Genomic DNA, 26,409 nt, shown 5'->3' on the forward strand with positions numbered 1-26,409 from the left:
GGGCATGTGTATAAATAAGGGCGTGTCGTCGAAGGTGCGCAATGCGCATGATCGCGAGTCGAGGTCATATCAAAAAGAGAGAGAGAGAGAGAGAGAGAGGATGAGTGTCTGTTCTTCGCGCTGTATCATACTCTTCATCCTTTCGCTTCAATTGGTTTGCGCGCGCGCACTGTACATACGCTATGTTTTCGTAGGCGAAACGTTCGTTTTTCGGGGCAGATAACGACGCTAGAACGCGGAACTTTCGACGGACTCGGCCAATTGTGGTCGCCACTTATCGCCGACGCACTCAACATTATTTTCGTCATAGTGGGAATGATCGGGACGCGTCGATTCAAAGCGAAAGCGGTTGTCGTCGTAAGTTTTAGCATGATTTTAGGGAGGGGACGTTAGGGAGGGGGGGGGGGGGGGCGTGGCACCTGTGTGTGTTCACTTTGTACATTGTACGTGTGAGAGTCACACTGATCGTGGCGTAACCATGGCGTGATAGAATGAACGAGAGCACTTGATATCGGATGATCCCTTGTGGGATTCATATCCCTTGTGGGATTCATATACGAATATTGAGGCCTTATCATATCATTGCGCCTTATCCGCCGCGCCTTCTTAGCTAAGATTAGATAGAGAGTCAGACTTTCTTTCCTTAATCTAGTATGCTGTCTGGTGTGTTTTGTGGATTGCAATCAATACAATTATCATTCTTATCTATCTTGAAGTCAATGTCTTTGTTACAAATAAAGACAATAAAGCCGTAAGGAATTAATTAAAGAAAAGGTCAATTTATACATACAGTGTAATGGGACTGTTCTAGGATAATAAGTATTTGAATTTTGGATTGGGAGGTGTAAGCTGGTGGCGTGATCATGGTATTGGATGTAGCAGTAACACCACAAGCACAAGCACAACCTCCAGCGGCACAACCCTCATCCCAACAACAACAACAACAACAACGGGCTGTTTGATAGATTACAAAGTACAAAGACGTTTTTCTTCTTCTTCTTTTATTGATTTCCTTTTTTAGTTTGTAGAAATTATTCATGCTGGAGTTCAAATTGTCTTAGCTGTTCTGGGATTTGGGCTTGCTGTCTATGTTGCAATTGCTTTTGGAGATGAAGATGATCACTGTATGATGTGTACTCGAATATTAGGGTTACCTTTTCATTCTTCTTTTCTTTCTCTATAGTCGATTTCGTTGGAGCAGACGCTTTTGTTAATACTGGTTTTGAAATGAGCGGAAAAACGGGTCATTTACAACTTCAACCTGTGTAAGTACTAACTAATGAATAAATATATCATTTATCATTTTTTTTCTTCTTTAGAACGGCGTAATATACAACTGACTTGATTTTTTAAAATAGCTCTCCTTCCAAGTCAGTTCTTTCTTCTGTATTATTATTATATTGTAAGCATAAATTGACGGCAAGAACAAGTGCCTACACACTCTGTACGTATAGCGTGCTTGTTGATCCGGGGGATGGACTTATCACGTGCTTCAACAAGGGAACAACTCACGATGGCCGATAGGTAATCCGTTCGTTGTCGTGCAATCGTTCGCTTTACGACCTTTTGTATCGCAGCGAAAAGGAGACGAAGAAGTTGCGTTCGATACCCGAAAGCGTCTTGAAGAAACGTCGAACGATGCGCGAGCTACGCGCAGCGCGAGCAAAAGCGAGCGTTTTGACGAAGAAAAAGAACTTGGAAAAGCGCAAGGAGATCTTCAAACGCGCCGAGACGTACGTCAAAGAGTATCGACAGGCAGCGCGAGACGAAATTCGTCTGAAACGCGTCGCAAAAGCGAATCGTAACTTCTACGTTCCACCCGAAGCGAAACTCTTATTCGTCATTCGAATTCGCGGGTAAGTGAACGCGCGTTCGTTCGACCGATAGAATTGTCAGTCACAAATGCCGGTTGGGTCTAGTATCAACGGAGTTAGTCCACGCGTGCGCAAAATCCTTCAACTTCTTCGTCTTCGTCAAATTCACAACGGCGTCTTTATGAAAGCGAATAAGGCGACATTGAATATGCTACGTTTAGTCGATCCTTACGTTGCATACGGGTAAGCGCGAGCGACGCTCTTTCGACGAGCGAGTGAGGCCCCCTTTTAGGTACCCGAGTCTGAAAACCGTTCGCGATCTTATCTATAAGCGCGGACACGGTAAAGTGAAAGGTCGACGCACAGCGTTGACGGAAAATTCAATTATCGAAAATTCCTTGTCTCGTTGCAATATAATTTGCATCGAGGATTTGGTCCACGAAATTTTCACAGTTGGATCAAATTTCAAACAAGCCAATCGTTATCTTTGGCCATTCAAATTGTCGAGTCCACGTGGTGGATATCGTAAGAAAGGAACGCATTTTGTCGAAGGTGGAGATCACGGAAATCGAGCAGAACATATCAATAAGTTTGTCAAGCAAATGATTTAAAACTTATTGTTTGTGCGCCTTCGTTCTTGTTTCTCTGGGGATGAGTTAATAAATGACTCACGACCACCGGCGGATTAAATAAGAGACGTACACGTGGGCTTTGCGTTTTGCGCACGCGCGTCCTTGATCGCATTCGGAACGAGGCGAAAGTCGGGGAAATAGTCGCGCTATCGCACGCCGACTTTGTTTACGAAGTGTTCCCCCAGCGAAAACGTAAACGAGGTCTACGATTACGTAATCGGCATGTCTGGAGCCGAATCGGAGGTAAGATGGCGTCGAAACGTCGCTCCCCAAGCTCTTTCTCGTTATTCGAGAAAAGAAAATCGTCATTCTATCTCTTTCAAGTGTTCGAAGCGAGCGTTCGATCGCTTTCGAGACGATTTCGCTTGACTTTTTCTTTTGAGTTCCCGTCACATGGTTTCTAAACCACGCCCAACCATTGCCTACCCTTCTCTTCCCTATCGAATAATCGTATCTAGTCCCACGAACGCGCTTTTACTCCTATCGTCTCATTCATCGCGTTGAAGGGCCCCGAAGAACCACGCCCCCATAGTGCACGCTAATCCAATCGAAATCTCTTATTTATTTATTTATTTATTTATTTATTTTTCTTCTTAAAAAAACAAAGGAGACGACAAACAAAGCTCCACCGTCATCGGCGGCGGCGAATCAATCGCGAAGTAGCAGTACGTCATCTCAACACTCGCTTCGAACGCCCGATCCTCCACCACCTTCTCTTCATTATTATCAATCTCCTGCTCCCTATGGAACCGGTTTCTCTTACATTCCGTCTGCATTTAGCGCAGCGTCAAGTGGAGGAGGAGGAGGAGAGACTGGCGGCGGTGGCACATGGTCAGCATTAGGTGGCGTGAGTGTAGCAACAACAGCATCGGGTGGCGGCGGAAGTCTTGATACAACAAGTTTTCTTCAAGCGATGAATCCGACGAGTGCCGCTGCCGCTGCCGCCGCAGCAGCAGCAGCAGTTGCTGTTTCATCTGATCAAACTCTCATGACTGATCACGTGCTTGCTGGTGGTAATTATATGAACACAGCATCGCCACTTCTTTATTCCAATGCGTCAGCTGCCGATTATTCTACGACACTCGCTGCAGCTGCGGCGGCGGCCGCTGTCACAGGAAATGTTCCTGATCCAGCGGCTGTGGCGGCGGCGGCGGCGGCCGCTGCAGCTGCCGGCGGCGGATTTCCTTTCTCTCAATTTGGACTTTTTGGCGGAACTCTTCTTCCCGCCGGCGGTGCTATTCCCATGCAAACGATTGTGCAACAACCACTGCCGCAGCTTCAGCCTCAGCCTCAATCGCAACCTCCTCAATTGCAGCCACAGCCACCGTCCGCTCAGAAAGCGGAAAGCAGCCGGATAGGAGGAGGAGGAGGAGGAGACAAAGTGTCTAATGAACAATCATCAACAAGAGGCCCTCCTCCTACACGTAGTGGTAGAGCCAGTCAAGATGCCGCCGCCGCCGCCACTGCCTCCGCCGGCGGCGTAGAGACTTCTTTTAGTAAGTTGACTGTGTCTTCTTCTTCTTCTTCTTCTAGTGAGACTGCTCAACAACAACAACAAGAAAGTGCACCACTTCCATCTACGACGTCATCATCATCATTGTCATCGTCGTCACGTGGTGGAGCTCCAAAGAGTTGGGCAGCCATTGCAAGTCAGCCAGCAAAACAAGGAATTATTCGACCCAAGCCAAAGCCATTAGCACAAGTTCAAGTTGGATTTGGAACATCTTCACAACAGCAGCAATCTACCTTCTCATCTTCTACTCCTATGCCACCACGTGAAGGAGGAGGAGGAGGATCATCATCATCATCATCATCTATAAAACAAGCAGCTATTGGTTCATCATCATCTGGCGGCACAGAAAGAGGACGAGGAAGAGGATGGAGCAATCAACGTCGTGCTCCCAATCATGCCTCATCATCGTCATCGTCACTCGTTGGAAATGGGCCAATATCATCATCATCATCTGCTCCTCTCTCTCCATCCAGTCACATTGCTGGTCTCAGTTCAATTAGTGTATCCGGGGAAGGAGGAGGAGGAGGAGCATCTGCTTCAGCGGCAGCGGCAACCATGACGACGACGACGACGACGACATCCGGTGGTGGTCACGCCCCCGGCGGAAGTGGTCCAAGTGTCTCCGTTCTCGATCGTCTTCGCGCAGCAAATCAGTATAATCCAAAGGATTTTACGATTGACTTGAAAAATTCTCGATTTTTCGTAATCAAAAGCTACAGCGAAGACGACATTCATCGTTCGATTAAATACAGCATTTGGACGAGCACTCCATCGGGAAATGGTCGTCTCGATCGAGCGTTTCACGAACAGAATGGCAATCCACTCTATCTTCTCTACAGCGTCAATGGAAGCGGTCACTTTTGCGGTGTCGCTCAAATGACGACCGGCGTCGATTACGATACAAATACGGGCGTTTTTACGCAGGAAAAGTGGAAGGGACGATTCGACGTCAAGTGGATCTACGTCAAAGACGTTCCCAACAATCAGCTTCGTCACATACGCTTGGAGAACAATGAAAATAAGCCCGTTACCAATTCGAGAGACACTCAAGAAGTGCCTTACGATAAGGGAAAGCAAATATTGCGCATTGTTCACAATTACAAGGCAACAACGTCCATTTTTGATGATTTTGGACATTATGAAAAACGTCAGGAAGAGGACAATGCCAAAAAGGTAACGCCCCTAATTCCTCCTCCTCCTCCTCCTTCCCTAATTAAATGTATTTATTTATTTATTTATTTATATAGACAATGATTCCAACGGTGGCAACAGGTCATAGAGGGGGGATGGCCAGACGATCGAATGAAGGAAGCGCTTAGCTTTGATCAATTGGCCGCACACACATCTCAATCATTCTCACCACCACCACCACGACGTTGTGTTTTTAGTCCATTCACTGTGTGTGTTCATTCATTGTGTAGTAGACTTCTGTCCGTCCATCCGTTCGTCCGTCTTCTTTTCTCCTTCTTTTCGCGTTCTTATGTTCTTTGATAGATGTTGTCATTTTGGGTGCACCACGAAAGCAAGCAGCTCGCCACGAGCGCGGGACACGAGAGGAGACACGAGAGGAGACACGAGAGGGGCGTTTTTTGCTGTACGCGGCGGATGCGCATATGTGCGCGATTTTGCGCGTTGTCTCTGGTCAAACAGCCAATCAAGAGAGCGCAGTCACGTGAGAGGCGTGTGCTTGCATTCTTTAGGGGCCACATACAGTATACGGTAAAAAAGATGGCCGACGATCGTGCGAAGTTCGTGGAGAGAGCGAAAGTCGCCGAACAGGCAGAACGCTACGATGACATGGCGCAGGCAATGAAAAAAGTGACCGAAGCGAATGCAAATCTGAGCGCAGAAGAGCGCAATTTGCTTTCGGTCGCATACAAAAACGTCGTGGGCGCGAGACGCTCCTCTTGGCGAGTCGTTTCGAGCATCGAACAAAAGCACGAAGACGCCAAAAGAGATTTGGTACAAGAGTATCGAAAGAAGATCGATAAAGAATTGTCGGAGATATGCAACGAAGTTCTCGTACGTAGACCCGCGGTGTCCTCAAAAGGGGCCCCACCCCCCTCGCCCTCGCTCACACACACTTGTCTTCTTTCGTCGCGCCCCCCGTAGAATCTCCTCGACAATAATCTTATTCCAAGTGCCCAAGAAAGCGAAGAGAAAGTTTTTTACCTCAAAATGAAAGGAGACTATTATCGCTATTTAGCCGAAGTTGCTATTGGCGACGCCAAAGAAAGTTAGTTAATATCAATTGCATAGACAATGATCATCTTTTCCCTCCTCGCAACGACTAGAGGTTGTTGAATCGTCTAGAAAAGCATATGAGGAAGCATCCAAAGAAGCATCAGAGGAGGGGCGTGGATTAGCTCCCACTCATCCAATCAGATTGGGCTTGGCTCTCAATTATTCCGTATTCTTTTATGAAATTGCCAATAAAGCGGACGAAGCTTGTGCATTGGCTAAAAAAGTCTCGTCTAGACTAGCATATATACATTGATTTATTTATTTATTTATTTATTTATTTATTTAGGCTTTTGATGATGCTATAACTGAGCTAGATACGTTGAAGGATGATTCGTACAAGGATAGCACGCTAATCATGCAATTGTTGAGAGACAATCTTACGGTACATAAACATATAGATACCACATCTATATCTATATCTATATCTATATCTAGCTTTGGACGTCTGATCAAAATGACGATGAAGAAGCACAGCAGCCACCTGAAGATGGAAAATAGACTAGCTCAATCCCCGCCCGGGCGTCATGACAACAAACAATTTCATGAGCTCAGCTTTTTTTTTTCATGTCTTGTGTCTTCTTTGTTTATGTGTCTACTATCTCTCTGTCATCTATTCTCTCTTGCTTGGCCGTTGCATGGTGTGTTTGTTATTGTTCTATAAGACCAGCTGCGTAGTTGTGAAACCAATAGATTTGGTTCTTTCGATGTATAGTATACTTCTTAGAGTGCGCTAGAACTACGTAGCCGCGTGGAATGCAATCGTGACGTAAGTCACGTAACGCCCGCAGCCCCGTCTCTACGTTTGACAGCGCGCACGTCGAAGCCGTCTAAACCGGCTTTAGTCGTCGTTACGAACGATCGCGAGTCCTGCAAACAACTTGAAAAGACTCCCTTTTCTATTCGTTCTGCTTCGAATGGCCGTAGGCTCGCCGTCGCACGACAAGAAAGGTAAGAAGCAACTCTTCTTGGGGGATTAGGGTTCGCCAATATATACGCCCCTCCTCCTATCGTACCACAGGTCGTCGTTCTATACGCATCGTCGTCGCTCTGTTCGTCGTCTTCTGTGTTCGCACGGGCTTCGCTGAGCCGTGCCGGCATTGTTCGCCATCAGGATGCGACGAAGCATCGTGTATGGTATGCGGCAGCGTCACCAATCAATGCGATCTCGATTTCGATTGCCTACTCTTAAACAAATCGCTCGTTCCTCCACCTCCCTGCAATATGAGCGCATCTGCGCGTGCAACTCCCCTTCCAACTGCTAGCATTAGCATTACCTCTCTTCTTCATCATTCCACTCTAGTACCAACATTGAGAACGACGACGTTAGTTAGAGGACAATTGTCGACGTCATCATTGTCTATGATCTCACCTTCTTCACCTTCCCAAGTGAGTGTTCAACATTCATCCTCCTCCTCCTCCTCATTAATTCAATCTACTACTACCACGGGAACCCAGATTTTTCGAGGGTCGTCATCATCTTCATATTCACCAATGAGTGTCTCCTCTTCCTCCTCCTCCTCCTCCTCCTCTCTACTTCCTCAATTGCCATTGTTGTCTTCCTCTTCCTCTACTCAAGCCATCTCTGCAGCATCATCATCATCATCATCATCATCATCTTCTTCATTTTCATCTCTACGCCGCCAATCTACTCAAACGTCAACGTCAGCTTCACAGCAGCTAACATCATCTGCTGCCCTTTCTTTATTTTCTATTACGCCTTCGTCATCAGCGTCATCATCATCCTCCTTGCTTGCACAATCCATCTCCCCACCATCCGAAGTGTCATCATCTTCTTCTTCTTCTTCTTCTTCTTCTTCTTCTTCTTCTTCTTCTTTTTCTTCTTCTGGTCGCCAACAATTCTCCTCCACTTTTTCATCGTCTTCACTAATGACTGTCTCTTCCTCCTCCTCTCTACTTCAATCTACTCCTCCTCCTCCTCCTCAGACGTCAACGTCAGCATCTACCCTAACCCCCCTTTCTTTCTCCTCCACTTTTTCATCGTCTTCACTAATGACTGTCTCTTCCTCCTCTCTACTTCAATCTACTCCTCCTCCTCCTCAGACGTCAACGTCAGCATCTACCCTAACCCCCCTTTCTTTCTCATCACTTTTTTCGTCTTCCTCACCTTCCCAATCAATCACTATCACTATGGCATCATCATCATTATCATCTCAAGTGCCCCTCTCTACTACTACTACTACCACCACCATCTCTTCAAGTAGAGCACCTACCCAAGTAATGACGTCATCGTCATCGTCACCTACAGAATCAAATGAGCAAATATCATCATCTCCTACTCCACTCACTTGCCTTCAATTGATTTGCTCATCAGACGAAACTTGTCACGTGGGAGACGACGGCGTTGCAAAATGTCAAAGAACCGATGATAATAACAATGATAATGATATTATCATCATCGTCGTTCCAATTGTCGTCAGCGTGATAATAATTCTAATAATTATTATCCTATTGATTATCTTCTGTCGTCGTCGTCGCAAGCATCGTTCCTTCAATGCTCAATACGGCGTACAGATGCGCTTTTGGGACTCAGATCAAGCCCCCAATACGGGAATCCACTTCATCAACGATCGAGTCGTCGATGCACGATACTCCAAAGCACCTGTTGACGTCGTGGGCGTGGGCGTGGACTCAACAACAAATGGAAACAATAGACAAAGTGAACCTTTTTCAACTCGCACCTTCACTCAATCGGGTCCCGTTCAACATATTTTTGATGATGACAACGACGATGAAGGAACGGCTTTATGAAGAGATCACGTGTCTACGCTTAGCGTTCTGTCTAATTATTATTGGTAAGTATACTAATCATACATCAAGTAAGTGGTTACGTACTTTTATACAATGAGATGCTAGCTAGCTAGATAGTGAGCTTTTAGAGTGAGCGCGTGCCCTACGTACTTTTAGTGGTACAGTGGGAATGAATTCCACTATGACACCACATTCATTTTTTTTCTCTTTTCTTTTTGTCAACATTTACTAACTACTAACATAGACAAGATCAACGACGACAAAAAATGAGTAGTCAGAGAAGCAGACTTTTTTCGCTGCTACGTCTAGAATTGGCTTTCGGGCCTCTTGGCTATCCAGTCCTTGACTCCAGGTAATTCGCCGACCTTTGCGATGAGAGCGGCTAATTTTGGAGTGTTGCCAAAGGGTTCTTTGCCAGCAAGACGAAGATTATCAGCAAAATTGAAAAGAGCTACGTCGGCATACGTGAGCTAACACGTGACCAAAAATTAAATAAATATGTAGAAAGAGACAAAAAGGAACTCACTTTTGAACCGGCAAAATATTCGCCTCCGTTGGCAACCAAGAATTTTTCAGCATTAGTCAAGAAGGCTGGAAAGAGTTTTTCTTTGATTTCCTTTTCTTTTTCTTCCTAGAGTACAGTACGCGCGCGCGCGCGCGGTATGACGTCACGGGACACGTGCGAGACTATCGGTCACGTGCCTTTTTCGCTTCGTCCTTTTCGAAGTGATTCTTGATGATAACCTCGAACATTTCGGTAACCATTTCGACGATCATGTGCGCCTTAGCTCTGTCGATGGGCGTTTCTCCACGCAGACCTGTGCAAAGAGGAGATTTGGCTTTGCGCCGAAGCCAAGTGAAGTCACTCCTCCTCATCCTCATCCTTACCTCCTAGTTCGGCAGCGTACGCCGCGATAGCCTGACTCTGCGACAAAACGACGCCATCGCTCTCAAATATGGGAAGCTTGCCTTCGGGAGTTTCTAAAGAGAAGAAGAAAGAGGTAAATCTCGCGACCACGCCGCTGCCACGCCCCTTTTTTCTTACTCTCTTTAAATTCTTTCCATTTGTCGCCAGCAATGCGCACGTCTTCGTAATCGACGTTACCAGCTGCAAGAACGAAGCGAATAATCTCGGCGCGTCCGCGTCCTGGAAAGTAAGTGAGCTTGTACGAAGGCATCGTGGTTTGTGTGTAGCGAAAAGGAGAAGAGAGAAAAGACGTGTGCGTGCGTCGGAGAGATCGCTGAGAAAGAATGTCTACTCGAAAACGAATACCTCGCTGTTATTGGTCACAAGTCACGTGAGCAACGGTGAGTCATTAGAGCATTATTAGAGAGAGTAGCAAGTAGGCAAGGGTCATGATGATGATGCAGCACACCTATCATCACGTGACATACAACCAACAAATCAGAGTCTTTCTCAGTTAGAATGATGACTCAGGTCTTTTTTCCAACCAAGCCCTAATATTTGGCTCCTTCTCAACGTCAAAGACCAATTGTTCAAGCTTGGGACAAGGCGTCGCTCCTTTTTCAAACCATTCTCTTCCTTCGCCAATTTTCGCTTGACGAAGAGTATCAAAAAGAGTGAAGAAAGTGATGTCAGCACGAGTCACCTACAGTACAGTACAAGGATAACCCCCCCCCCCCCCCCCCCTATAGATTACATCATCATCAGTTTACCTTGGAACCAGCAAAATATTTACTTCCGCCGCCATCACTTAGAATCTTTTCCATACGACAAAAATATTCAGGTATCGCTTTTTCAAAAGTCGCCTTGTACAGTTCAGCCTGCCGTCACAACAAATATGGATAAAACTAAATAATCACGTGATGGCACGACGGTCACCTTTTTGGCTTCATCCTTTTCGTAGTGAACTGCAGCGAGTTTCTGAAAAATTTCCGAAACCGATTCAACGACCATGACCACTCGCGCTTTTTCCATTGGCGTTTCGCCGTTCAATCCTAAAACGAATACAATCTATAAGATAATCACGTGCCTAATACACGTATAGTACTCTACACTGTACCTGTTATTTCTGCAACGTACGTATTGATCGCTTGCGACTGGCCAATCACTTGCCCATCAATTGACAACGTTGGAAGCTGCCCAAATGGCGTTTCTAGCCGGAAAAGGATTACGTGTGCATGTGCACGTAAACACGCGACTACTACTACATGTACTACCGGGCTTATATTTGTGCCAAGCGTCGCCGCTGATGCGTTCATCTTCGAACTCGATGCCGGCCTGATGAAACATGAGGCGAGCTACCTCAGCGCGACCTCGCAAAGCAAAATAGATCAGCTTGTACGTCGGCATTCTTTGCAGCTCGATCGACTCCGTCAAACACTACTGTACTGTTACAGTGTGTACTAGCAAAGTAAACTTTTACTCAACGCAACGCTCGCTCATTGGTTCTTTATTCGCGTGACGTAGGACCAATCACGATGACGAAGGATGACGCTTACACTCACATGCGCAGTCTAGTAAGCAATAATATTATATCAAGACACGAACCACGAATGAATGTAACGACTAAACGAGTCCGCGTGCCACGCACATTCCAACGAAATAAAGGGAGCACGTTCCCAGTTTCTAATATTCGCTGTGTGGCCTTTTCTTGAGCCAAGCATCGATTTTGGGCAGTTGCTTGACTCGTTCAAAAAGAGCTGATAATTTAGGATAATCGTCTTTCAGATCGGATCCCGTAAATTTGAAGTGCGGTGTGAAACTGTCGAAAAAATCAAAGACAGCTAAATCAGCATACGTAATCTAACGAAAAATATTAATTAGGGTGGCCTTCAATTTTTTTGAGCCCAGACCTTTTCTCCAACAAACCATTCACCACTGTTCGAGGAGGCACTGAGAAGTTTTTCGAGATTCTTGACCATTTGCATGACGTGATCCTCGCGAAACTTTGTAAATTTTTCCTTCTACATGTACGTAGTATGTTCGATTAATTTAGCCACACACCCTAAATACTCCAAAAAACTTTTTTCTCTTCGTCCTTCTCCTCAAAGATGGGATAACTTTTGACGAGAATGTCGTGCACCCCTTCGCAGACCATCGTCGCCTTGGCTCTCTCGAGGGGCGTGTCACCTCGCATGCCTCAAGATAACAAAGAAGAAAAGCAGGCATAATGAGAAACCCCGCGGCGGCGGCGGCGGCGGCGTTTCTGCCACATACCTGTCACTTCAGCGACGAATGCAGCGATCGCCTGACTTTCCGCGATCATTTCACCGTTTACTTCGAGAACGGGCATTGTTCCAAATGGCATTTCTAGTAGAAAAGTAATCAACCCTACGTAGTCTATCTAGATCTCTCGACTACTCTACTGTACTGCATGTAGTACATACTTGGCTTGAGAGCGGGCCATTCTTCGGTCGGTACTCGATTGTCTTCGTAGTCAATTCCTCCTTGGGCAAAGATAAGGCGGGTGAGCTCAGCCGTGACGCGGTGAGGAAAATAGTTAAGCTTGTAGGTCGTCATTCTTTGCTCGATCGCGAGTCCACCAAACCAGCAGAGACCAAATAGTCTGTGGTCAAACACTGCTGTTAATTAATGTACTAGCAAAGTAAACTTCCACTCAACGCAACGCTCGCTCATTGGTTGCTTATTCGCGTGACGTAGTCCCAATCACGATGACGAAGGTTACGCTATCACTCATGCGCAGTCTAGTCTAGTCTCGTAGGCAATAAGTTAGATAGGGTTTGCAGGTCTCTTTGCAAGCCATTGAGAAATGTTTGGCTCGCTTTTGATCTTTTTCAAGAGGCGTGCAAGTTGGGGCGTATCACTCGACGTCGCCTCCATTCCAAGTCCTTGGACGCCGTCAAAAAAGTGAAATACAGCCAAATCAGCGTAAGTCAGCTAAAATTAAAAATGTAGAGCAGACCGCGTGGGCCCATGCAGGCCAGTCACTTAATTAATTAATTAATTGCCTGAGATCCAACTAGCCAGCCATCGTCAGATCCATTCTGAGCAAGAAGCTTTTCGACGTTGTTACGAAAACGAGGAAGAGTGTCATTTTCAAATTTCTCGCGCAGTTTCGCCTAAAACATAATGTAATAATTGAAGAAATGGGTGGGTCAGGGGGTTAGGGGGTAGGTCTACCTTTTTTTCTTTATCCGACTCGAAATAATACCAAGCTCCTTCGACGTAAGCTTCCATGGCTCCTTCGGCGAACATACGAGCCTTGGCTCTGTCGAGAGGCGTGGCACCGCACAGCCCTAAAAAAAGGGATACACTGTACAAGGGGCCCGGGGCCCCCTGCTTCACGTCGATCGTCTTACCAGTTATTTCGGCGGCGTATGCAGCGATTGCTTGGCTTTGAGCAAGCACATGACCGTCGAATTCGAGAACGGGAATTTGCTGGAAGGGCATTTCTGAATAGAAGATGAGAGGGGGGCCCTGGACTCAGTGGAGTGAGGAGAAACCCATGTACCCACTTGATTTGAACTCGGTAAGCCAGCGTTCGCGCGTTATGCGATAGTCGTCGTATTCGATTCGACCTTGCGCGAAAATGAGACGAGTCAGTTCGCCGCGACCCTTCATGTCGAAATAGATGAATTTGTAGCGAGGAGGCATGCAGATACTTCAAAAGACACGGTAAAGACAAGACCACGAACGAAAGATAACAACAGTGACGACTAAACGAGTCTGTGCGCACAAAGAGTCGCGTGCCTCACACATTCCAACGAATTGAAGGGGAGGGGGCACATTTCATTCCCACGAGTCTAATACTCGCTGGATGGCCTTTTCTTGAGCCAAGCGTCAATTTTGGGCAGTTGCTTGACTCGTTCAAAAAGAGCTGATAAATGAGGATAATTGTCTTTAAGATCGGATCCCGTAAAATTGAAGTGAGTGCGGTGTCAAACTGTCGAAAAAATCGAACACAGCCAAATCAGCATACGTAATCTAACGAAAAATATTAATTAGGGTAGCCTTTAATTTTTTTGAGCCCAGCAGACCTTTTCTCCAACGAACCATTCACCACTGTTCGAGGAGGCACTGAGAAGTTTTTCGAGACACTTGGTCATTTGCACGACGTGAGTCTCGCGAAAGTTTTTCATTTGTTCCTCCTATACATTATAGACTATCAGCCACGCCCCCCGCCGAATAGTACTACTGTACTAATGACTTTTTTCGCTTCGTCCTTCTCCTCAAAGATCGGATAACTCTTGTCGAGAACGTCGTGGACCCCTTCGCAGACCATCGTTGCCTTGGCTCTCTCGAGGGGCGTGTCGCCTCTTAGGCCTCCACAAAGAAGAAGAGCGATGTGCATGTGAGAACCGGAACGAAACCGGGGCGTTTCTGCCACATACCTGCCACTTCAGCGGCGAACGCAGCCATCGCCTGACTTTCCGCGATCATTTCACCGTTTACTTCGAGAACGGGCATTTTTCCAAATGGCATTTCTAGTAGAAAAGTAGTCAATAGTACTGTACAGTGCCCACGTACGGTAATCGTATACTCGGCTTGAGAGCGGGCCATTCTTCGGTCGGCACTCGATTGTCTTTGTAATCGATTTCTCCTTGGGCAAAGATAAGGCGGGTGAGCTCAGCCGTGAAGCGGAAGGGAAAATAGTGAACGGTGTAGGTCGTCATTTGGCGAGAGGAAAATCCGCTTCCCGTATGTGTATTTAACTAATGACGGGTAAAATGAGTAGCAGTACTCTAGTCACAAGCATGCAGCTGCGTCTAGAATGGGCTTTCAGGCCTCTTTGCTAGCCAAGCCTTGACTTCAGGTAATTCCCCCACTCTTTTGAGGAGAGCAGACAATTTTGGAGGAGTTTCACCGGAATCAGGTTTGATGCCAGTACGACCAAGATTATCATCCAAGTTGAAAAAAGCTACGTCGGCATATGTGAGCTAACAGGTGCACAAAAATTAAATAATTAAATAGAAAGAGACAAAAGAACTCACTTTCGAACCGACAAAAAATTCGCCTCCGTTGGCAACCAAAAGTTTTTCAGCATTTGCCAAGAAGGTTGGAAAGGTCTTTTCTTTGATCTCCTTCATTTTTTCTTCCTGTGTACGCGTACGTACGCGGTGCGCATTAGCCAATAATAGGTTAGGGTGCGGTCACGTGCCTTCTTTTCGATGAGACTCTGGATGATGGTCTCGTGCATTTCGGTGACCATAGCAACGATCATGTGCGCCTTAGCTTTTTCGATAGGCGTTTCTCCGCGCAGACCTGCGCAAAGACGAGATTTGCGCCGACCGCGCGCGGCCCGGAGACCGGACCTAGATCTAATTACCTCCTAGTTCGGCAGCGTACGCCGCGATAGCTTGACTCTGCGACAAGACGACGCCACCATCGGTCTCGAATGTGGGAAGCTTGCCTTCGGGGGTTTCTATAAAGAAGAAGAAGAGTAAAACTTTATGCGCAGCAGCCCTTTTTTTTTTTCTTTACTCTCTTTCAATTCTGCCCATTGCTCGCGAGCAATGCGCACGTCTTCGTACTCGACGTTACCAGCTGCTAAAACCATACGAATAATCTCGGCGCGTCCGCGTGTTGAAAAGTAGGTGAGTTTGTGCGAAGGCATTGTTGGTTCGTGTAGCGAAGGAGGAGAAAAGAATGCGTCGGCGGCGGATCTAGCTCTGAGAAAAGAATGCCCACAGTAACGCGTCTAATGATGAGTCATGTATGATGACGCAGCACATCTAGAAAAGAATCTCTCACGTCATGGCGTGCCTTCTTATAGTTTAGGAACCCTAAATTTACTTCCGCCGCCATCTCAATTAGAATTTTTCCATCATACATATTTAATTAACTAATTCATCTAAAAGACTAAAAATCAATTCCAAGTCTTGCTTTCTCGAAAGACGATGGTCTCCATCTGGGACGTAAACGACTTTCATGTCGGTGCATTTTTTTAATTTTTGAGCCAAAATTTGCGTTCTTTGCCATTTGACGTCATAGTCTAATTTTCCGTGTATCAATGTGACTGGACACGAGATATCTAACGATTCTGTCAATGTCAATCGATTCTCCTCTTTCATTGCGTCATCGAAAAAAAGTTTGGTGTAGACATACGGGTCATCGCTGTAATGAGATTCCATTTGCAAGTATCCGTCTCTTTCTATGGCATTTCTCTGCTTTTCGCTCAACGTTTTCTTCATTTCACAAACGGAATCGGCAGCTGTAGCAATTCCAAGTAGAGCATGTAGGCGATGAGGTCTTCGCAGACAGACTAGACTCGCCAAATGACCTCCCATACTCGAACCTACAAGAATTTGTTTTCCATCCGTTACGCTATCGACAATCGAAAGCGTATCTTTTAGCCAGACAGATAGGCATCCGTCGACGAATTTACCGTCAGAAATTCCTACTCCACTATAGTCAAATCGCGTGTATTGTCGATCGTTACGCACGCAATAGTCTCGCAACGCTTCGCCTTTCTTTCCATACATAATCGACTTGAATCCAGGTATGAAGACGATACCCGGTCGTTTTGCGCCGGAGAATTGCTCGTAGGCAATTGTATTTCCCGACGCACTAGCAAGACGTTGCACGAAACGTTTCATCCAGTATGCGTAGAGTATGAGTATGGCGCAAGAGGGCGTGGTGCGCTCCGACGCCGCGCGCGCTAACGTAAAGCGGACATTGGCCGAACGTCGACTATGTCGCTAGTCACGCGTCACAGGCTATCGCGTCGATATCATCATGGATGATGTCGACGTCGCTCCCAAGTGGAAAAACCCGTTGGATCGCTTTCGAAAAGCGTCGCGACTCGTCGTCGGACAATGGCGATGGACAAAACGACTTTCAAAATTAATCGAAGAACGAGAACCGACAACCGAAACGGAAATTCGTGCAGTGGAAAAGCCGTGCGACGGTCCACGCCCTCCTCCCTTGCCAAGACAACGGACATTTCGAGTCGACGGTAAGAAAAAATTAATGTATAATTATTTCAAAATTTAATTAAATTTAGATTTCAAACGAACTAATCAGCCTAGAGTTGCTCTTAGTCAAGTCGACAAAGTCATTCTTTCGAAACCTTCTTGGCTTCGAGAGGAAGACGATTTGAAACAGATGACTTTGTTGATGAATCGTTTGAGATGTTTTTCTCAATATTCTGCCTATGTTTTGTACGAATTGTCGCGCGTTTTAAACTACGAAGTTCACGAAAAAGGAAAAATAGTTATTAGACAGGGTAAGCAAATATTTCCTTTTTCGTTTATTTATAAAATTAAATTACGCATAGGTGATCCGGCTTTTTCCTTTTACTTTCTTGTCTCTGGTATCGCTAACGTCGAAGTCACTGAAATAGTGAAAGAAAGAAGACATTCTCACGTATCAACTTTTATTAGTATTATTATTATTTTATTTCTCCCCAATAGATTGTTGGTCAATTAAAAGCAGGGGCCTCTTTTGGGGAACTTGCCTTGTTCCACGACACCAAACGTCGTGCAACAATCGTATGCAAAACTGTGTGCGAGTTTCTTCGCGTTGATAAACCTGATTTTGAAACGGTTCTCTTCAAAAATTAAATTAAAAAAGCAATTTAATTATTATTATTAAGGTTTTGAAAAAGATGCACGAGCAAGAGTGGAACGTGCGTTTCAATTGTCTACGCATGCATCCCGTCTTTTGCGATTGGTCTAAAGCGGATATTGCCATGGCAGCGGGAGCATCAAAAACGATTGAATTCAAAGCTGATACAATCATACTAAATGACGTCAAACACAAACTCGATGACGTCTACTTTGTTACAAAGGGAGAGTGCATTATAGCAAGAAAAATCATCATATATTATAATCAAGTTTCATCAAATGGCACAAAGAGGTACTGTATGCGCGATCGATGATAGGATAAATAGTTAATCTCATCTTTTTATTCTAGACTCGTTGCTCCTTTGTCGTTGCAAATGTATCAGCAGCAAAGCGCTACTCGGAGTGTGGACAAGGAGAAGAAATTGGCGCTCGTGAGAATACGAATTCTTCGTGCCGGAGATTTTTTCGGAGTCGGAGAAGATCTTGGAGACGCTCAAGTCATAGCAACAAGCAAGGTAGAGACTAGACTATATATAGTTTGTGTGTGGGGCAACTGACGTCATCATTGTTAATTATTTAATTAAAAGGCCGAATGTCTACTTGTTTCAAGATTGGCTTTCATGAAACATGATCGCGGTGTTGGACTCGAAAAAATGCACCTCGAAGCCGACGAGCGTTTACCGTCGAACAAAGTCGCCTATCAATGTCTTATTCGTAAAGATAGATGGGTGACATATAAGAAAAAAGTTCTCAACGACGTCATCGCGCGTAAAACGTCCCGCCTGGGGGGCTACGCCAAGTTAGAAGACGCTCCCGGCTTTTTGGCCAATCAGAAACGTCGTCCAACGGATTTGCCACCTGTCAGTGAGCGATTAACATATGAGGAAATATACATGTATGTGTTTTCTTTTTGTGGCAGGTTCGGCCTGCCACCGCCCCCACTTTCTCTCCCGAACCGACTCTTCTAAGCGAAAACAATTTGGCAGGCCTCGTTTGAGAGAAAAAATTTATTATTGATTAAAATAATGTGTGGTGGGCAAGTGCAAAATCAGTTAATGAATTAACGTCCCCTCTTCTTTTTTCTTGATCCACCCTTGTGGCCCCCCGAAATCTCTTTACCCTTCGTCGTTAGTTGAACGTAGACATAATATATGGTCATTCCAAAGAGAACGAAAAAGACGAGCGTAGTTGGCGAATAGTTGCTTGTTAATGAATCAATAACCGATTTTTTCTCAATGGCCAACAATTCCGTTTCAAATACCAATATAGAATCAGCTAAGAAAATAATTAATTAATTAATTAATTAATTAAATTAGTACTGACGTGGTATAACGGGCGGATGTCCCGTAGATCCGTAAGCCAAATGAGGTGGAACTGTCAAACGACGTTTTTCTCTAATTAATTAATTTAATTAATTAATATAATTAATTTAATTAAAAACGTACCCGACACACATGTCGAGTAATCCTTGATCCCAACCTTTGATTACTTGTCCCTTACCTAGAGGAAATGTGAATGGGCCACGCCCCTCGCGTAGAGACGAATCGAATTCGCGTCCATTCGTCAATTTTCCCTTGTAAGACACGACTTTATCTATCGATTCTATCGCGAAAATGTTTCTACTGACTGTATAATGAACGGAAATGGTGTCTCCGGACGCCGTTCGTTCGTCGCACGATGGCGAATTTTCCTAAATCGACAATTCGACGTGTATGGACTCGCGCGTGCCCATTGCGACTCACTATGACTTCTATCTTTAGCTCTTTGAGCTTTTTCGATGCGACTAGAGCAAGAAGAAAGAAGCAAACGAATAGAAAACGTGTCATGTTCTTCTTCGATGTTTAGCGCGCGCGAGTCAGTGTACTGAGTGTAGTGCGCTTGCGCAACGAGAGAGAAGCACTTTGTCGCGATTCGGTCGATTCGCTATCGCTTCGAAGCATGTTTCGTGCGTGCGTCGGTTTTTTGGGTCGTCGAGTGGAATATCTCGATCGACGACACAGTAATTTGGAGCGAATTCCCGAAGAAGTCTATCGACACCAACGTCGCCTACTCGAACTTCATCTCGACTCGAATCGCATTAAGGAATTGCCCAAGGCGAGTGCGCTAGACCTCCCCCTTTAGCCCAATGTACATTGTAGCAGATTTGTTGAGAAAATGCGCGCGCTCGCGTCTCGTGTGCGTAGAATTTCTTCAATTGCCCGAGGATTTGGAATCTGACGTTGAGCGATAATTTTCTCGTCGATTTACCGGACGATATTCGACGATTGACGACGCTCGTCGAGTTGGACATTAGCAAGAACAGTCAGTCAAAATGCCGCCGCCGGCGTTTTGACTGGAGGCGTGACTTCTGCCTTTCTCTAGATCTCGAAGACTTGCCCGATGCCATCAAATATTGCAAATCTCTAACGACGTTCGACTGCAGCGAAAATCCGATATCAAAGTAAGTGGGGCCTCTTTCGGGGACCCCCTTGTTGTTTTTCTTCACACGCTCTTATTACGCACGCGCGCGCGATACTATAGACTTCCCGACGGCTTTACGCAGCTCGTCGGACTCGTTCGATTACGCGTCAACGATACGTCCGTCGCCACACTTCCAAATGAAATCGGAAGGTTCGTTCCCTAATCCGGGAAATCTTGTTTTTATATACGGGACACTTTTGATAGGTTGAAAAAACTCGAATCGCTCGAAGCGCGAGAAAATCTCATCACGTCATTACCAGCGTATGAATATGAAAAAATTGAATAATATTAATGTCATATGTGATTCTAGGTCTATTTCTTATTTGGAGCATTTAGTTACTTTAGATTTAGGAGGGAATGAATTGGAAGAATTGGTATGTTTCTAATTAATTAATTAATTAATTTCATTTCATTTCATTTTCTGAAGCCTTCAAGTATTGGGAGTCTCGGACGTCTTTCTGAACTTTGGCTAGATTCAAATAAATTAAAAAGTTTGCCTGAGGTGAGGAGTTGTGTTATGTTGTCATGGTTTCTCATTGTTATATTATTAGGAAATTGGTGCTTTGGAGAATTTGAAGTGTCTGGACGCTTCCGTGAATAGTCTAGAGAGCATTCCTGATGAAATTAAGGGACTTGTGAAATTGACGGCTCTCTATTTGTCACAGAACAATTTGGATAAATTGCCTGATAACATAGGTAGAACAAGCAATTGATTATTATTGATTCATTTATTTATTTAATCGCGAATCACGATGATTTAGGGTTTCTGAAAAAATTGGAATTATTGAAAGCCGATTATAACAGAATCACGGAATTGACACCTCAAATTGGAAAGTAAGAAAACTTAAATTTTAATTAAATTAAAATAATTAATTAAATAATTTTAGTTGTTCTAATCTTACCGAATTGATGCTATTGGACAATCTATTTGAAGTCAATAACGTCGCGTATTGAAACAATTTTTAATTGTTATTAATTTTTTTCATTTAGACTCTTCCCACTGAAATTGGAAATCTTGAGCGTCTAAACGTTCTCAATATCGATCACAATCGACTCATTGCTTTACCAGCGGAAGTAAGTAGAAAATCAATAATTAATTATGTAATTAATTATTGATTTTTTTAGATTGGGAATTGCAGTTCTCTTGGAATTCTTTCGTTGCGTGACAATCTCCTTACGCGTCTTCCTACGTCGACGGGAAATCTTTCGAGTCTTCACGTTCTTGATGTCGTCAATAATCGTCTGGAATGTCTTCCCAATTCCTTTCAAAAACTCCACTTGACTGCCTTGTGGCTTTCCGAAAATCAAAGCAAACCTCTCATTCCACTTCAAGAAGAATCGGACCCGGAAACGGGAGAGCCAATACTCACTTGTTTTCTATTGCCACAATCCATTGGAATATCATCAAGCAAAGGCATATAGAAAACGATTAATTAATTAATTAATCAATCAAGTTATTGATTTTAGAAAATCTTCTATTGGACGATGGCGCTTCGAGTGTATTGGCTGAGCACCATGGCAACGTCACTCCCATACCGGGTGGGGGCGTGGAATTTGGCACATTGCCACATAAGGAAAAAGAGGATACAAGCAGCGAAGAAGTCAATAGTCATTCGATTAATTAATCTAATCTAATTAATTAATTTAATTAGGGTCCTAGTCGATTGATGAGAAAACCTACGCCCTATATCAAAGAGATGAAAGACGCAAAAACGCGTTATGTCAAGGCAAAACATCACATGAGAAATATGAATGCGGAACTCTTCTCCAGCGTGGTCACTCACTCACTCACTCACTCACTCTAATTAATCAATTAATAATATTAATCTAGGATAATCCGTCATTGGATTCGCCACACGGATCGCGTCGTTCAACCGGAAGTATTCATTCGGCTGGAGACGAACGATCCAGATCCGCCGATGCCGGAAGTACGGGATCTGCTGAGAAAATGAAAAACGGAAGTGGTAGTGGAGGGGGCGGGGTCAAATTTTCAGCAGACACGCCTCTCACTTCGAATGAGAAACCTTCTACATTTACTCGAATGGATACACCTCATCATTTGGCTGGAGTCAGAATTGTTCAAAAAGAAGAAGAAGAAGAAGATGGAATGATGACGTCATCTACTGATAAAGTCATTCATAATTAATTAAATTAATTAATTAATAATATATATATATATATAGGTTGTTACGTTTGATTCTTCGGCTACAGATCATGGAAACGCAAATGCAGTGCAAAGGAAAAAGACACCTTATAATGCACATCCGGGAGGAGAAGAAGAAGAAGAAGAAAAAGGAGGTACAAATAAAATTAATCTATTGATTTATACACTTATACACTGTAGTAGAGTGGATGATGCGCAGACAGGACACGCCCTTTGTTTTATTATCTGGAACAAAGCCAGGAGGGAGTGGCCAATCAAATCAAGGAATTCTAGAAGAAGAAGAAGAGGAAGATAAAGAAGAAGAAGAATCTCAACCAAAAGCAGGTAAGATAATTAATTATAATTATTTCTTCTCATCGTCCATCGTGTTCAGTTCTGACAAGCGACCCGTCGGATTCCCGTATACGCGTAATGACGGTAAGTGACCCCGCCCCTTTGCATTTTTGTCTAAAAGAAGAGATAAAAGACGTAGTTAGCGCGCGTCTGTCATACCTTTGTGTGTCTCTTCTCCTCATTGGCTGTGGTTTTGCGCAATGCAGGAGAAAGTAGAACTGAGAAAGAGCCAAGGAGTTGGATTTGGAATCCGCATAGCCGGTGGAACAGACGTAGATCCCGCATTTGAAGGCTCTGATCACGTGAGTGGGGGAGGGGCCCCCAAAAGAAACATCTTCTCATCATCATCATCATCGTGCTCCTATAGGGAATTTACGTGACGCACATTCAAGAAGGGGGTCTCGCTCATCGAGACGGGAGTTTGAAAGTCGGAGACAAACTCATTCAAGTGACGCGTCTCAAAATAAATAAATAAATATTTTCATACCCGGTAATTTTTATTGATTGTTTAGGTAAATGGAATCGATTTGCGAAATGCAAAACATGCTGTGGGCGTGACTGCAATTCAGTCGACCAATGACGTTTGCAGATTAACAATTGAAAGACGTCTCATTGAAGTCAACGAAAAGGAAGAAATATCAATACAACAACAACAACAACACGTTGAAACAATCCCGGAAGTAGAAGAACCCAGCGAAACAACATTTGTACTTAATTAGAAAAATTAAGATTATTTAATTGATTTTGATTTTAGGAGGTTGTTATTGAGAAAAGGGGCGGTTCCCTTGGAATGAGTGTGATTGGTGGGCGTGACCAACCCTCTCATCCATTTCGCCATCCCGTTGATCCGGGAATCTACGTTTCTAAAATCAAACCAGGCGGTCTCGTCGATTTGGCGGGAAAAATCGCCATTGGAGACAGAATTCTAAAAGTGAACATACATCAAAAAAATTCAGTTGTTAATTGGTAGTTGATTTCAATTTAGGTCGACGGTAAAGACGTGGTTGACGTGGAACATGATGACGCTGTGAAATATCTGAAAGAATCAGGCGACACAATATCTCTTCTCGTCAGAAAAGAACCAATGCCACCAGGCCAAAAGGTAAATAAAATGACGTCATTATCATTATTGTTTGTGCGTCTTTCCAATGATTACATCATGCACCACGCAGTATGAGGGTATGGTCTCTAGTGGTTTGGGGCCCAAAGCGGGTGCATGGCCCCATCTCATCCGCTATCCCCACCCAGGAGACGCAACAGGGCCGTCTGGCAGACTTTTTCCCTCCGCCCGCATGCCACTCGCCACGTTTTTCAAATGCGGTAGAGAGCCTGTTTGTGGCGCAGGGACTCATCTGCCTTGCAGCCCCGCCGCGAGCCCGGATGGGGACCCCGGATGTTACAGGGCCGTGTCCCGCCTTGTTCCCCAACAAGTGAAAGGCCCAGATGTTGATATTGTTGGCGATATGAGGAATCACGCACAAATAATTAATAAATACGTACCGCCATATTTGAACAATCAATCTATCTATCTATCTATTTATTTAGGAGGTTTTAATTGATAAGAAAGAGAGCGAGAAACTTGGAATGAGCATCAAAGGCGGAATTGGCGGTCAACCGGGAAACCCATTCAATCCCAATGACGACGGAATATTTATAACAAAAGTAATCATCCTATCTTTCCTTTTCTTACACGTCGATTGTCACGTTCAATTTGATAATGAATGATCAGATCACTCCGGGAACTCCAGCGGCGCATTGCGGTCAATTGCGCATTGGGCAAAAGATCTTGGCCGTGAATCGCGTATCCATGGCGGGAATCTCGCACAATCGCGCCGTTCAAGTCCTCAGAGAGGCGGGAAATCATATATCCATACTCATACATCATGGATACGAAGAAGAGGAAGAGGAAGAAAAAGAAAAAGAAAAAGGTTTTGTCGCTCCAATTAAACATAACTAAATATTCTAATTATTCTATTAGATGCAGTTTTGGAGGAAGTGAAAACAAAGGGTAGAGCAATAGATATCAATTATGATAGGATTATTCCTTAATTTCTATTAGGTGTTATACGTAATGTTGAAGTGATTGAAATTCCACCGGAAGTGGAAGTGATTGAAATTCCACCGGAAGTGGAAGTGATTGAAATTCCACCGGAAGTGGAACCATCTAAACCCGTAAATATACTTTGAATTTTTTCGCGGGAATTTTTTTCAAAAAAAGAATTCAGGAGGAGGATGCGGAGATTACCAATGAATTAATGAATTTTGCTAACGAAAAGCAAAAGGAAGTCATAGAAGTAAGAAAAGAAACTTTTTTCAAAAAAAACGAACTTTTAATATTATTATTATTATTATTATTAGGAAGTGATGAAGATGAGTGAATTCGGAGACACGTGGCAAAACGAAGCCAATAGAGAGAAAGAAAAGAAACAGATCACATTAAACGTCGAAGAAGAACCACTTCCTCCTATCCAAGTACAAAAAAACATATCATAAATGGATAAATAACTAAATAACTTTCCTAGGAAACAGTCGCAATTTCCAAAGTAGAAGACGTTGAAACAATGCCAGAATCAAAGGCAATTAGCCGGAACCAATAAATAAATGAATGAATAAATCAATTAATTATGTAGTTGAGTGAAGAAGAGATTCAAGCCAATGAGAAAGAATTATCAGATTTTGCTGAAACGTGGACGGCAGATATAGTCGCTGTAAGTCCTCTATAATTAAATCTACAACGAGGGGCGTGGCAGGGAGGCTCCTCCCCCTCCCCCTCCTCCCCTTCTTGTGACAATCTTCATTGTTGTGTCTCGTCACGTGCAGAGCGGTGCTACAAAGGTAACGACTCTAGAACCGAAACCGTCTCCTCAAATTGCTACAGCGGAACGAGTCGAAGCTCGAATTCAATTAAAGCGCGTTATAGAATCTGACGATGACGATGACGATGACGAAGACTTCGTGTCTCCAACTAGCGAACAAATGGGTCTTCAACACATCCAAGGTAAAATATATAATATAGATATTTATTTTTATTTTTCTATTAGTGGAAGCCAAAGCAAAACAACCGCCGGAAGCGGATGTTCCCGCGGATAAACGCGTGCGCACGCTCAAAGCTCACTTCGAAGATCTCGCCGGATCCAAAGAGTCGAAAATTCCGCGAAGATCTCGAACCCCACCAGACACCAGTAAGAAAGAAAAAATCAATAATAATTATTAGTATGTATTGGAGCAGGCGGAAAAGGAAAAATTATCGTTAGGGCCATCCCTAAAGAAGGTCCCATTCAACGAGCGGCTGAAGAACGTTTTCAAGCGGCCGGAAGTGGAAAGGAAACGGTGGGAGCGACAGTCAAACTTATTCCTCTCGATGGAACGGAAAAATCGCCTAGTCCCATTGTTGTAGCAAGCACAGTAGGGCCAACAAAGAAAAAATAATTAATTAATTAATTAATTAATTAACCTATATATATATAGGATTTGAGTGAGAAAGACAAACGAGCGTTGGAAGCGAAAATTCGCGCGGAAGCGCGCGTTAGAGATCGTCAATCAAGTAGCTCATCGAAATCTCCTCCGCCTTCTTCGGCTTCAAAAACGACAATGACGTCATCGATTATTACTGTTCGATCCGTTTCCCCGGGAGATGAAGTGGCAAAACGAGTTTCCAGTCAAGTGAAAGTCGTTCTATCGCCTACGTCAAAAGAAGAATCTTCTTCTGCCACTTTTTCTGCTACGGAAGTGGAGAAAGAGAAAAAGTCAAAGGGAGTGACAGTGACTGTGCAAAGCGTCGCTCGCGGGGGCGGGGGAGGAGGGGGAGGAGGAAAAAAGTAGCTCATTATAATTATGTGTTCACGTGATGCATTTGCTGATTTTCGTTACCATTGACGACGACGATGGTTTTATTGAGAAATGAATTTGATGTAGTGCCTTAGCGAACACTGTAGTAGTTTGTGTGTGTGTTGTCTGGGGGCGACGGATAAATAAAAAAGATTCATTGAA

At 44.3% G+C, this 26,409-nt stretch overlaps 12 protein-coding genes and 1 pseudogene across 13 annotated transcripts; 6 read left to right on the forward strand and 7 right to left on the reverse strand.

Moving 5' to 3' along the window:
* The first annotated feature begins 56 nt into the window (after window positions 1-56).
* On the forward strand, window positions 57-1,417 carry LOC136197647 (sodium/potassium-transporting ATPase subunit beta-1-interacting protein 1-like). Its single transcript, XM_065987460.1, has 7 exons — window positions 57-154; window positions 220-357; window positions 653-751; window positions 812-973; window positions 1,022-1,124; window positions 1,184-1,265; window positions 1,320-1,417. The coding sequence occupies exons 1-7, from the start codon at window positions 101-103 to the stop codon at window positions 1,327-1,329; spliced, it is 648 nt and encodes a 215-aa protein (XP_065843532.1). The 5' UTR covers window positions 57-100; the 3' UTR covers window positions 1,330-1,417.
* Window positions 1,418-1,437: 20 nt separating this feature from the next.
* LOC136197644 (large ribosomal subunit protein uL30-like) lies at window positions 1,438-2,507 on the forward strand. Its single transcript, XM_065987456.1, has 4 exons — window positions 1,438-1,524; window positions 1,578-1,856; window positions 1,920-2,057; window positions 2,107-2,507. Exons 1-4 carry the CDS (start codon window positions 1,475-1,477, stop codon window positions 2,423-2,425), a joined length of 786 nt encoding a protein of 261 aa, XP_065843528.1. The 5' UTR covers window positions 1,438-1,474; the 3' UTR covers window positions 2,426-2,507.
* Window positions 2,508-2,531: 24 nt separating this feature from the next.
* Window positions 2,532-5,462, forward strand: LOC136197641 (YTH domain-containing family protein 3-like). Its single transcript, XM_065987453.1, has 3 exons — window positions 2,532-2,689; window positions 3,054-5,132; window positions 5,207-5,462. Exons 1-3 carry the CDS (start codon window positions 2,669-2,671, stop codon window positions 5,276-5,278), a joined length of 2,172 nt encoding a protein of 723 aa, XP_065843525.1. The 5' UTR covers window positions 2,532-2,668; the 3' UTR covers window positions 5,279-5,462.
* A 196-nt stretch (window positions 5,463-5,658) lies between these two features.
* LOC136197646 (14-3-3-like protein 2) lies at window positions 5,659-6,908 on the forward strand. Its single transcript, XM_065987459.1, has 5 exons — window positions 5,659-5,981; window positions 6,072-6,195; window positions 6,254-6,426; window positions 6,490-6,585; window positions 6,639-6,908. The coding sequence occupies exons 1-5, from the start codon at window positions 5,688-5,690 to the stop codon at window positions 6,699-6,701; spliced, it is 750 nt and encodes a 249-aa protein (XP_065843531.1). The 5' UTR covers window positions 5,659-5,687; the 3' UTR covers window positions 6,702-6,908.
* A 2,256-nt stretch (window positions 6,909-9,164) lies between these two features.
* On the reverse strand, window positions 9,165-10,155 carry LOC136197651 (glutathione S-transferase 1-like). 2 transcript variants are annotated; one of them, XM_065987464.1, is made up of 5 exons: window positions 10,018-10,155; window positions 9,861-9,953; window positions 9,675-9,790; window positions 9,499-9,603; window positions 9,165-9,442 (listed from the first exon to the last, which is right to left on the reverse strand). In XM_065987464.1, exons 1-5 carry the CDS (start codon window positions 10,148-10,150, stop codon window positions 9,278-9,280), a joined length of 612 nt encoding a protein of 203 aa, XP_065843536.1. In that variant the 5' UTR covers window positions 10,151-10,155; the 3' UTR covers window positions 9,165-9,277. The 2 variants fall into 2 exon arrangements, with proteins under 2 accessions (XP_065843536.1, XP_065843537.1); XM_065987465.1 differs by having other exon boundaries at window positions 9,499-9,599; window positions 9,671-9,790.
* Window positions 10,156-10,266: 111 nt separating this feature from the next.
* On the reverse strand, window positions 10,267-11,343 carry LOC136197648 (glutathione S-transferase 1-like). Its single transcript, XM_065987461.1, has 5 exons — window positions 11,154-11,343; window positions 10,997-11,089; window positions 10,816-10,931; window positions 10,650-10,757; window positions 10,267-10,582 (listed from the first exon to the last, which is right to left on the reverse strand). Exons 1-5 carry the CDS (start codon window positions 11,284-11,286, stop codon window positions 10,394-10,396), a joined length of 639 nt encoding a protein of 212 aa, XP_065843533.1. The 5' UTR covers window positions 11,287-11,343; the 3' UTR covers window positions 10,267-10,393.
* A 101-nt stretch (window positions 11,344-11,444) lies between these two features.
* On the reverse strand, window positions 11,445-12,618 carry LOC136197649 (hematopoietic prostaglandin D synthase-like). Its single transcript, XM_065987462.1, has 5 exons — window positions 12,324-12,618; window positions 12,154-12,246; window positions 11,960-12,075; window positions 11,790-11,900; window positions 11,445-11,739 (listed from the first exon to the last, which is right to left on the reverse strand). Exons 1-5 carry the CDS (start codon window positions 12,454-12,456, stop codon window positions 11,563-11,565), a joined length of 630 nt encoding a protein of 209 aa, XP_065843534.1. The 5' UTR covers window positions 12,457-12,618; the 3' UTR covers window positions 11,445-11,562.
* Window positions 12,577-13,551, reverse strand: LOC136197650 (glutathione S-transferase 1-like). Its single transcript, XM_065987463.1, has 5 exons — window positions 13,413-13,551; window positions 13,257-13,349; window positions 13,078-13,193; window positions 12,906-13,016; window positions 12,577-12,834 (listed from the first exon to the last, which is right to left on the reverse strand). Exons 1-5 carry the CDS (start codon window positions 13,549-13,551, stop codon window positions 12,667-12,669), a joined length of 627 nt encoding a protein of 208 aa, XP_065843535.1. The 3' UTR covers window positions 12,577-12,666.
* Window positions 13,552-13,700: 149 nt separating this feature from the next.
* On the reverse strand, window positions 13,701-15,574 carry LOC136198116 (glutathione S-transferase-like; annotated as a pseudogene).
* Window positions 15,575-15,703: 129 nt separating this feature from the next.
* LOC136197645 (palmitoyl-protein thioesterase ABHD10, mitochondrial-like) lies at window positions 15,704-16,536 on the reverse strand. The gene has a single exon (XM_065987457.1). The coding sequence runs from the start codon at window positions 16,491-16,493 to the stop codon at window positions 15,732-15,734; it is 762 nt and encodes a 253-aa protein (XP_065843529.1). The 5' UTR covers window positions 16,494-16,536; the 3' UTR covers window positions 15,704-15,731.
* Window positions 16,148-18,913, forward strand: LOC136197642 (cAMP-dependent protein kinase type I-beta regulatory subunit-like). The gene is made up of 8 exons (XM_065987454.1): window positions 16,148-16,852; window positions 16,901-17,122; window positions 17,174-17,262; window positions 17,310-17,441; window positions 17,492-17,754; window positions 17,812-17,977; window positions 18,050-18,322; window positions 18,382-18,913. Exons 1-8 carry the CDS (start codon window positions 16,633-16,635, stop codon window positions 18,457-18,459), a joined length of 1,443 nt encoding a protein of 480 aa, XP_065843526.1. The 5' UTR covers window positions 16,148-16,632; the 3' UTR covers window positions 18,460-18,913.
* On the reverse strand, window positions 18,455-19,313 carry LOC136197653 (uncharacterized). The gene is made up of 5 exons (XM_065987466.1): window positions 19,205-19,313; window positions 19,090-19,152; window positions 18,908-19,035; window positions 18,786-18,856; window positions 18,455-18,737 (listed from the first exon to the last, which is right to left on the reverse strand). The coding sequence occupies exons 1-5, from the start codon at window positions 19,286-19,288 to the stop codon at window positions 18,523-18,525; spliced, it is 561 nt and encodes a 186-aa protein (XP_065843538.1). The 5' UTR covers window positions 19,289-19,313; the 3' UTR covers window positions 18,455-18,522.
* Window positions 19,314-19,343: 30 nt separating this feature from the next.
* Window positions 19,344-26,409, forward strand: LOC136197654 (protein scribble homolog). The gene is made up of 35 exons (XM_065987467.1): window positions 19,344-19,556; window positions 19,646-19,763; window positions 19,824-19,902; window positions 19,983-20,072; window positions 20,127-20,183; window positions 20,233-20,296; window positions 20,350-20,424; window positions 20,474-20,618; window positions 20,684-20,756; window positions 20,810-20,855; window positions 20,913-20,996; window positions 21,048-21,336; window positions 21,390-21,523; window positions 21,575-21,697; window positions 21,754-22,053; window positions 22,106-22,220; window positions 22,270-22,410; window positions 22,460-22,503; window positions 22,626-22,721; window positions 22,787-22,867; window positions 22,932-23,126; window positions 23,174-23,350; window positions 23,405-23,521; window positions 23,965-24,081; window positions 24,149-24,347; window positions 24,398-24,427; window positions 24,479-24,591; window positions 24,645-24,713; window positions 24,778-24,891; window positions 24,942-24,995; window positions 25,050-25,127; window positions 25,240-25,417; window positions 25,461-25,601; window positions 25,649-25,824; window positions 25,888-26,409. Exons 1-35 carry the CDS (start codon window positions 19,401-19,403, stop codon window positions 26,239-26,241), a joined length of 4,422 nt encoding a protein of 1,473 aa, XP_065843539.1. The 5' UTR covers window positions 19,344-19,400; the 3' UTR covers window positions 26,242-26,409.

Source organism: Oscarella lobularis, chromosome 18, assembly GCF_947507565.1.
Source record: "Oscarella lobularis chromosome 18, ooOscLobu1.1, whole genome shotgun sequence".
Lineage (NCBI taxonomy): Eukaryota > Metazoa > Porifera > Homoscleromorpha > Homosclerophorida > Oscarellidae > Oscarella > Oscarella lobularis.

Bases quoted from the DNA above. Each gene is read 5' to 3' on its own strand.
- LOC136197648 (XM_065987461.1), bottom strand. From the start codon at position 11,286: ATGCCGACGTACAAGCTGATCTATTTTGCTTTGCGAGGTCGCGCTGAG. The intron at 11,090-11,153 runs GTAGTACATGTA...TTTTCCGGCTAG, and splicing joins TTGGCACAAATATAAGCCCG to AAACGCCATTTGGGCAGCTT. The intron at 10,583-10,649 runs GTAAACTGATGA...ACTGTACTGTAG, and splicing joins AATATTTTGCTGGTTCCAAG to GTGACTCGTGCTGACATCAC.
- LOC136197654 (XM_065987467.1), top strand. From the start codon at position 19,401: ATGTTTCGTGCGTGCGTCGGTTTTTTGGGTCGTCGAGTGGAATATCTC. The intron at 20,297-20,349 runs GTATGTTTCTAA...CATTTTCTGAAG, and splicing joins GGAATGAATTGGAAGAATTG to CCTTCAAGTATTGGGAGTCT. The intron at 24,348-24,397 runs GTTTTGTCGCTC...TTATTCTATTAG, and splicing joins AGAAAAAGAAAAAGAAAAAG to ATGCAGTTTTGGAGGAAGTG.
- LOC136197650 (XM_065987463.1), bottom strand. From the start codon at position 13,551: ATGCCTCCTCGCTACAAATTCATCTATTTCGACATGAAGGGTCGCGGC. The intron at 13,194-13,256 runs GTAAGACGATCG...CCCTTTTTTTAG, and splicing joins ATACGCCGCCGAAATAACTG to GGCTGTGCGGTGCCACGCCT. The intron at 12,835-12,905 runs GCAATTAATTAA...TTTTAATTTTAG, and splicing joins GCTGGCTAGTTGGATCTCAG to CTGACTTACGCTGATTTGGC.
- LOC136197647 (XM_065987460.1), top strand. From the start codon at position 101: ATGAGTGTCTGTTCTTCGCGCTGTATCATACTCTTCATCCTTTCGCTT. The intron at 752-811 runs GTAAGGAATTAA...GGACTGTTCTAG, and splicing joins CAAATAAAGACAATAAAGCC to GATAATAAGTATTTGAATTT. The intron at 974-1,021 runs GTACAAAGACGT...TTCCTTTTTTAG, and splicing joins GCTGTTTGATAGATTACAAA to TTTGTAGAAATTATTCATGC.
- LOC136197646 (XM_065987459.1), top strand. From the start codon at position 5,688: ATGGCCGACGATCGTGCGAAGTTCGTGGAGAGAGCGAAAGTCGCCGAA. The intron at 5,982-6,071 runs GTACGTAGACCC...CGCCCCCCGTAG, and splicing joins AGATATGCAACGAAGTTCTC to AATCTCCTCGACAATAATCT. The intron at 6,427-6,489 runs GTCTCGTCTAGA...TTATTTATTTAG, and splicing joins CTTGTGCATTGGCTAAAAAA to GCTTTTGATGATGCTATAAC.
- LOC136197641 (XM_065987453.1), top strand. From the start codon at position 2,669: ATGTCTGGAGCCGAATCGGAG. The intron at 2,690-3,053 runs GTAAGATGGCGT...AAAAAAACAAAG, and splicing joins TGTCTGGAGCCGAATCGGAG to GAGACGACAAACAAAGCTCC. The intron at 5,133-5,206 runs GTAACGCCCCTA...TTATTTATATAG, and splicing joins AAGAGGACAATGCCAAAAAG to ACAATGATTCCAACGGTGGC.
- LOC136197653 (XM_065987466.1), bottom strand. From the start codon at position 19,288: ATGACACGTTTTCTATTCGTTTGCTTCTTTCTTCTTGCTCTAGTCGCA. The intron at 19,153-19,204 runs GTGAGTCGCAAT...TTGTCGATTTAG, and splicing joins AGCTAAAGATAGAAGTCATA to GAAAATTCGCCATCGTGCGA. The intron at 18,738-18,785 runs GTCAGTACTAAT...TTATTTTCTTAG, and splicing joins ACATCCGCCCGTTATACCAC to CTGATTCTATATTGGTATTT.
- LOC136197642 (XM_065987454.1), top strand. From the start codon at position 16,633: ATGGATGATGTCGACGTCGCTCCCAAGTGGAAAAACCCGTTGGATCGC. The intron at 16,853-16,900 runs GTAAGAAAAAAT...AATTAAATTTAG, and splicing joins ACGGACATTTCGAGTCGACG to ATTTCAAACGAACTAATCAG. The intron at 17,442-17,491 runs GTTCTCTTCAAA...ATTATTATTAAG, and splicing joins ATAAACCTGATTTTGAAACG to GTTTTGAAAAAGATGCACGA.
- LOC136197651 (XM_065987464.1), bottom strand. From the start codon at position 10,150: ATGCCTTCGTACAAGCTCACTTACTTTCCAGGACGCGGACGCGCCGAG. The intron at 9,954-10,017 runs GTAAGAAAAAAG...TCTTCTCTTTAG, and splicing joins ATGGAAAGAATTTAAAGAGA to AAACTCCCGAAGGCAAGCTT. The intron at 9,443-9,498 runs GTGAGTTCCTTT...GTCACGTGTTAG, and splicing joins AATATTTTGCCGGTTCAAAA to CTCACGTATGCCGACGTAGC.
- LOC136197644 (XM_065987456.1), top strand. From the start codon at position 1,475: ATGGACTTATCACGTGCTTCAACAAGGGAACAACTCACGATGGCCGAT. The intron at 1,525-1,577 runs GTAATCCGTTCG...TTTGTATCGCAG, and splicing joins CAACTCACGATGGCCGATAG to CGAAAAGGAGACGAAGAAGT. The intron at 2,058-2,106 runs GTAAGCGCGAGC...GCCCCCTTTTAG, and splicing joins GATCCTTACGTTGCATACGG to GTACCCGAGTCTGAAAACCG.
- LOC136197645 (XM_065987457.1), bottom strand. From the start codon at position 16,493: ATGAAACGTTTCGTGCAACGTCTTGCTAGTGCGTCGGGAAATACAATT.
- LOC136197649 (XM_065987462.1), bottom strand. From the start codon at position 12,456: ATGACGACCTACAAGCTTAACTATTTTCCTCACCGCGTCACGGCTGAG. The intron at 11,901-11,959 runs GTTTTTTGGAGT...ACGTACATGTAG, and splicing joins AGAAGGACGAAGAGAAAAAA to AAGGAAAAATTTACAAAGTT. The intron at 11,740-11,789 runs GTCTGGGCTCAA...ATTTTTCGTTAG, and splicing joins AATGGTTTGTTGGAGAAAAG to ATTACGTATGCTGATTTAGC.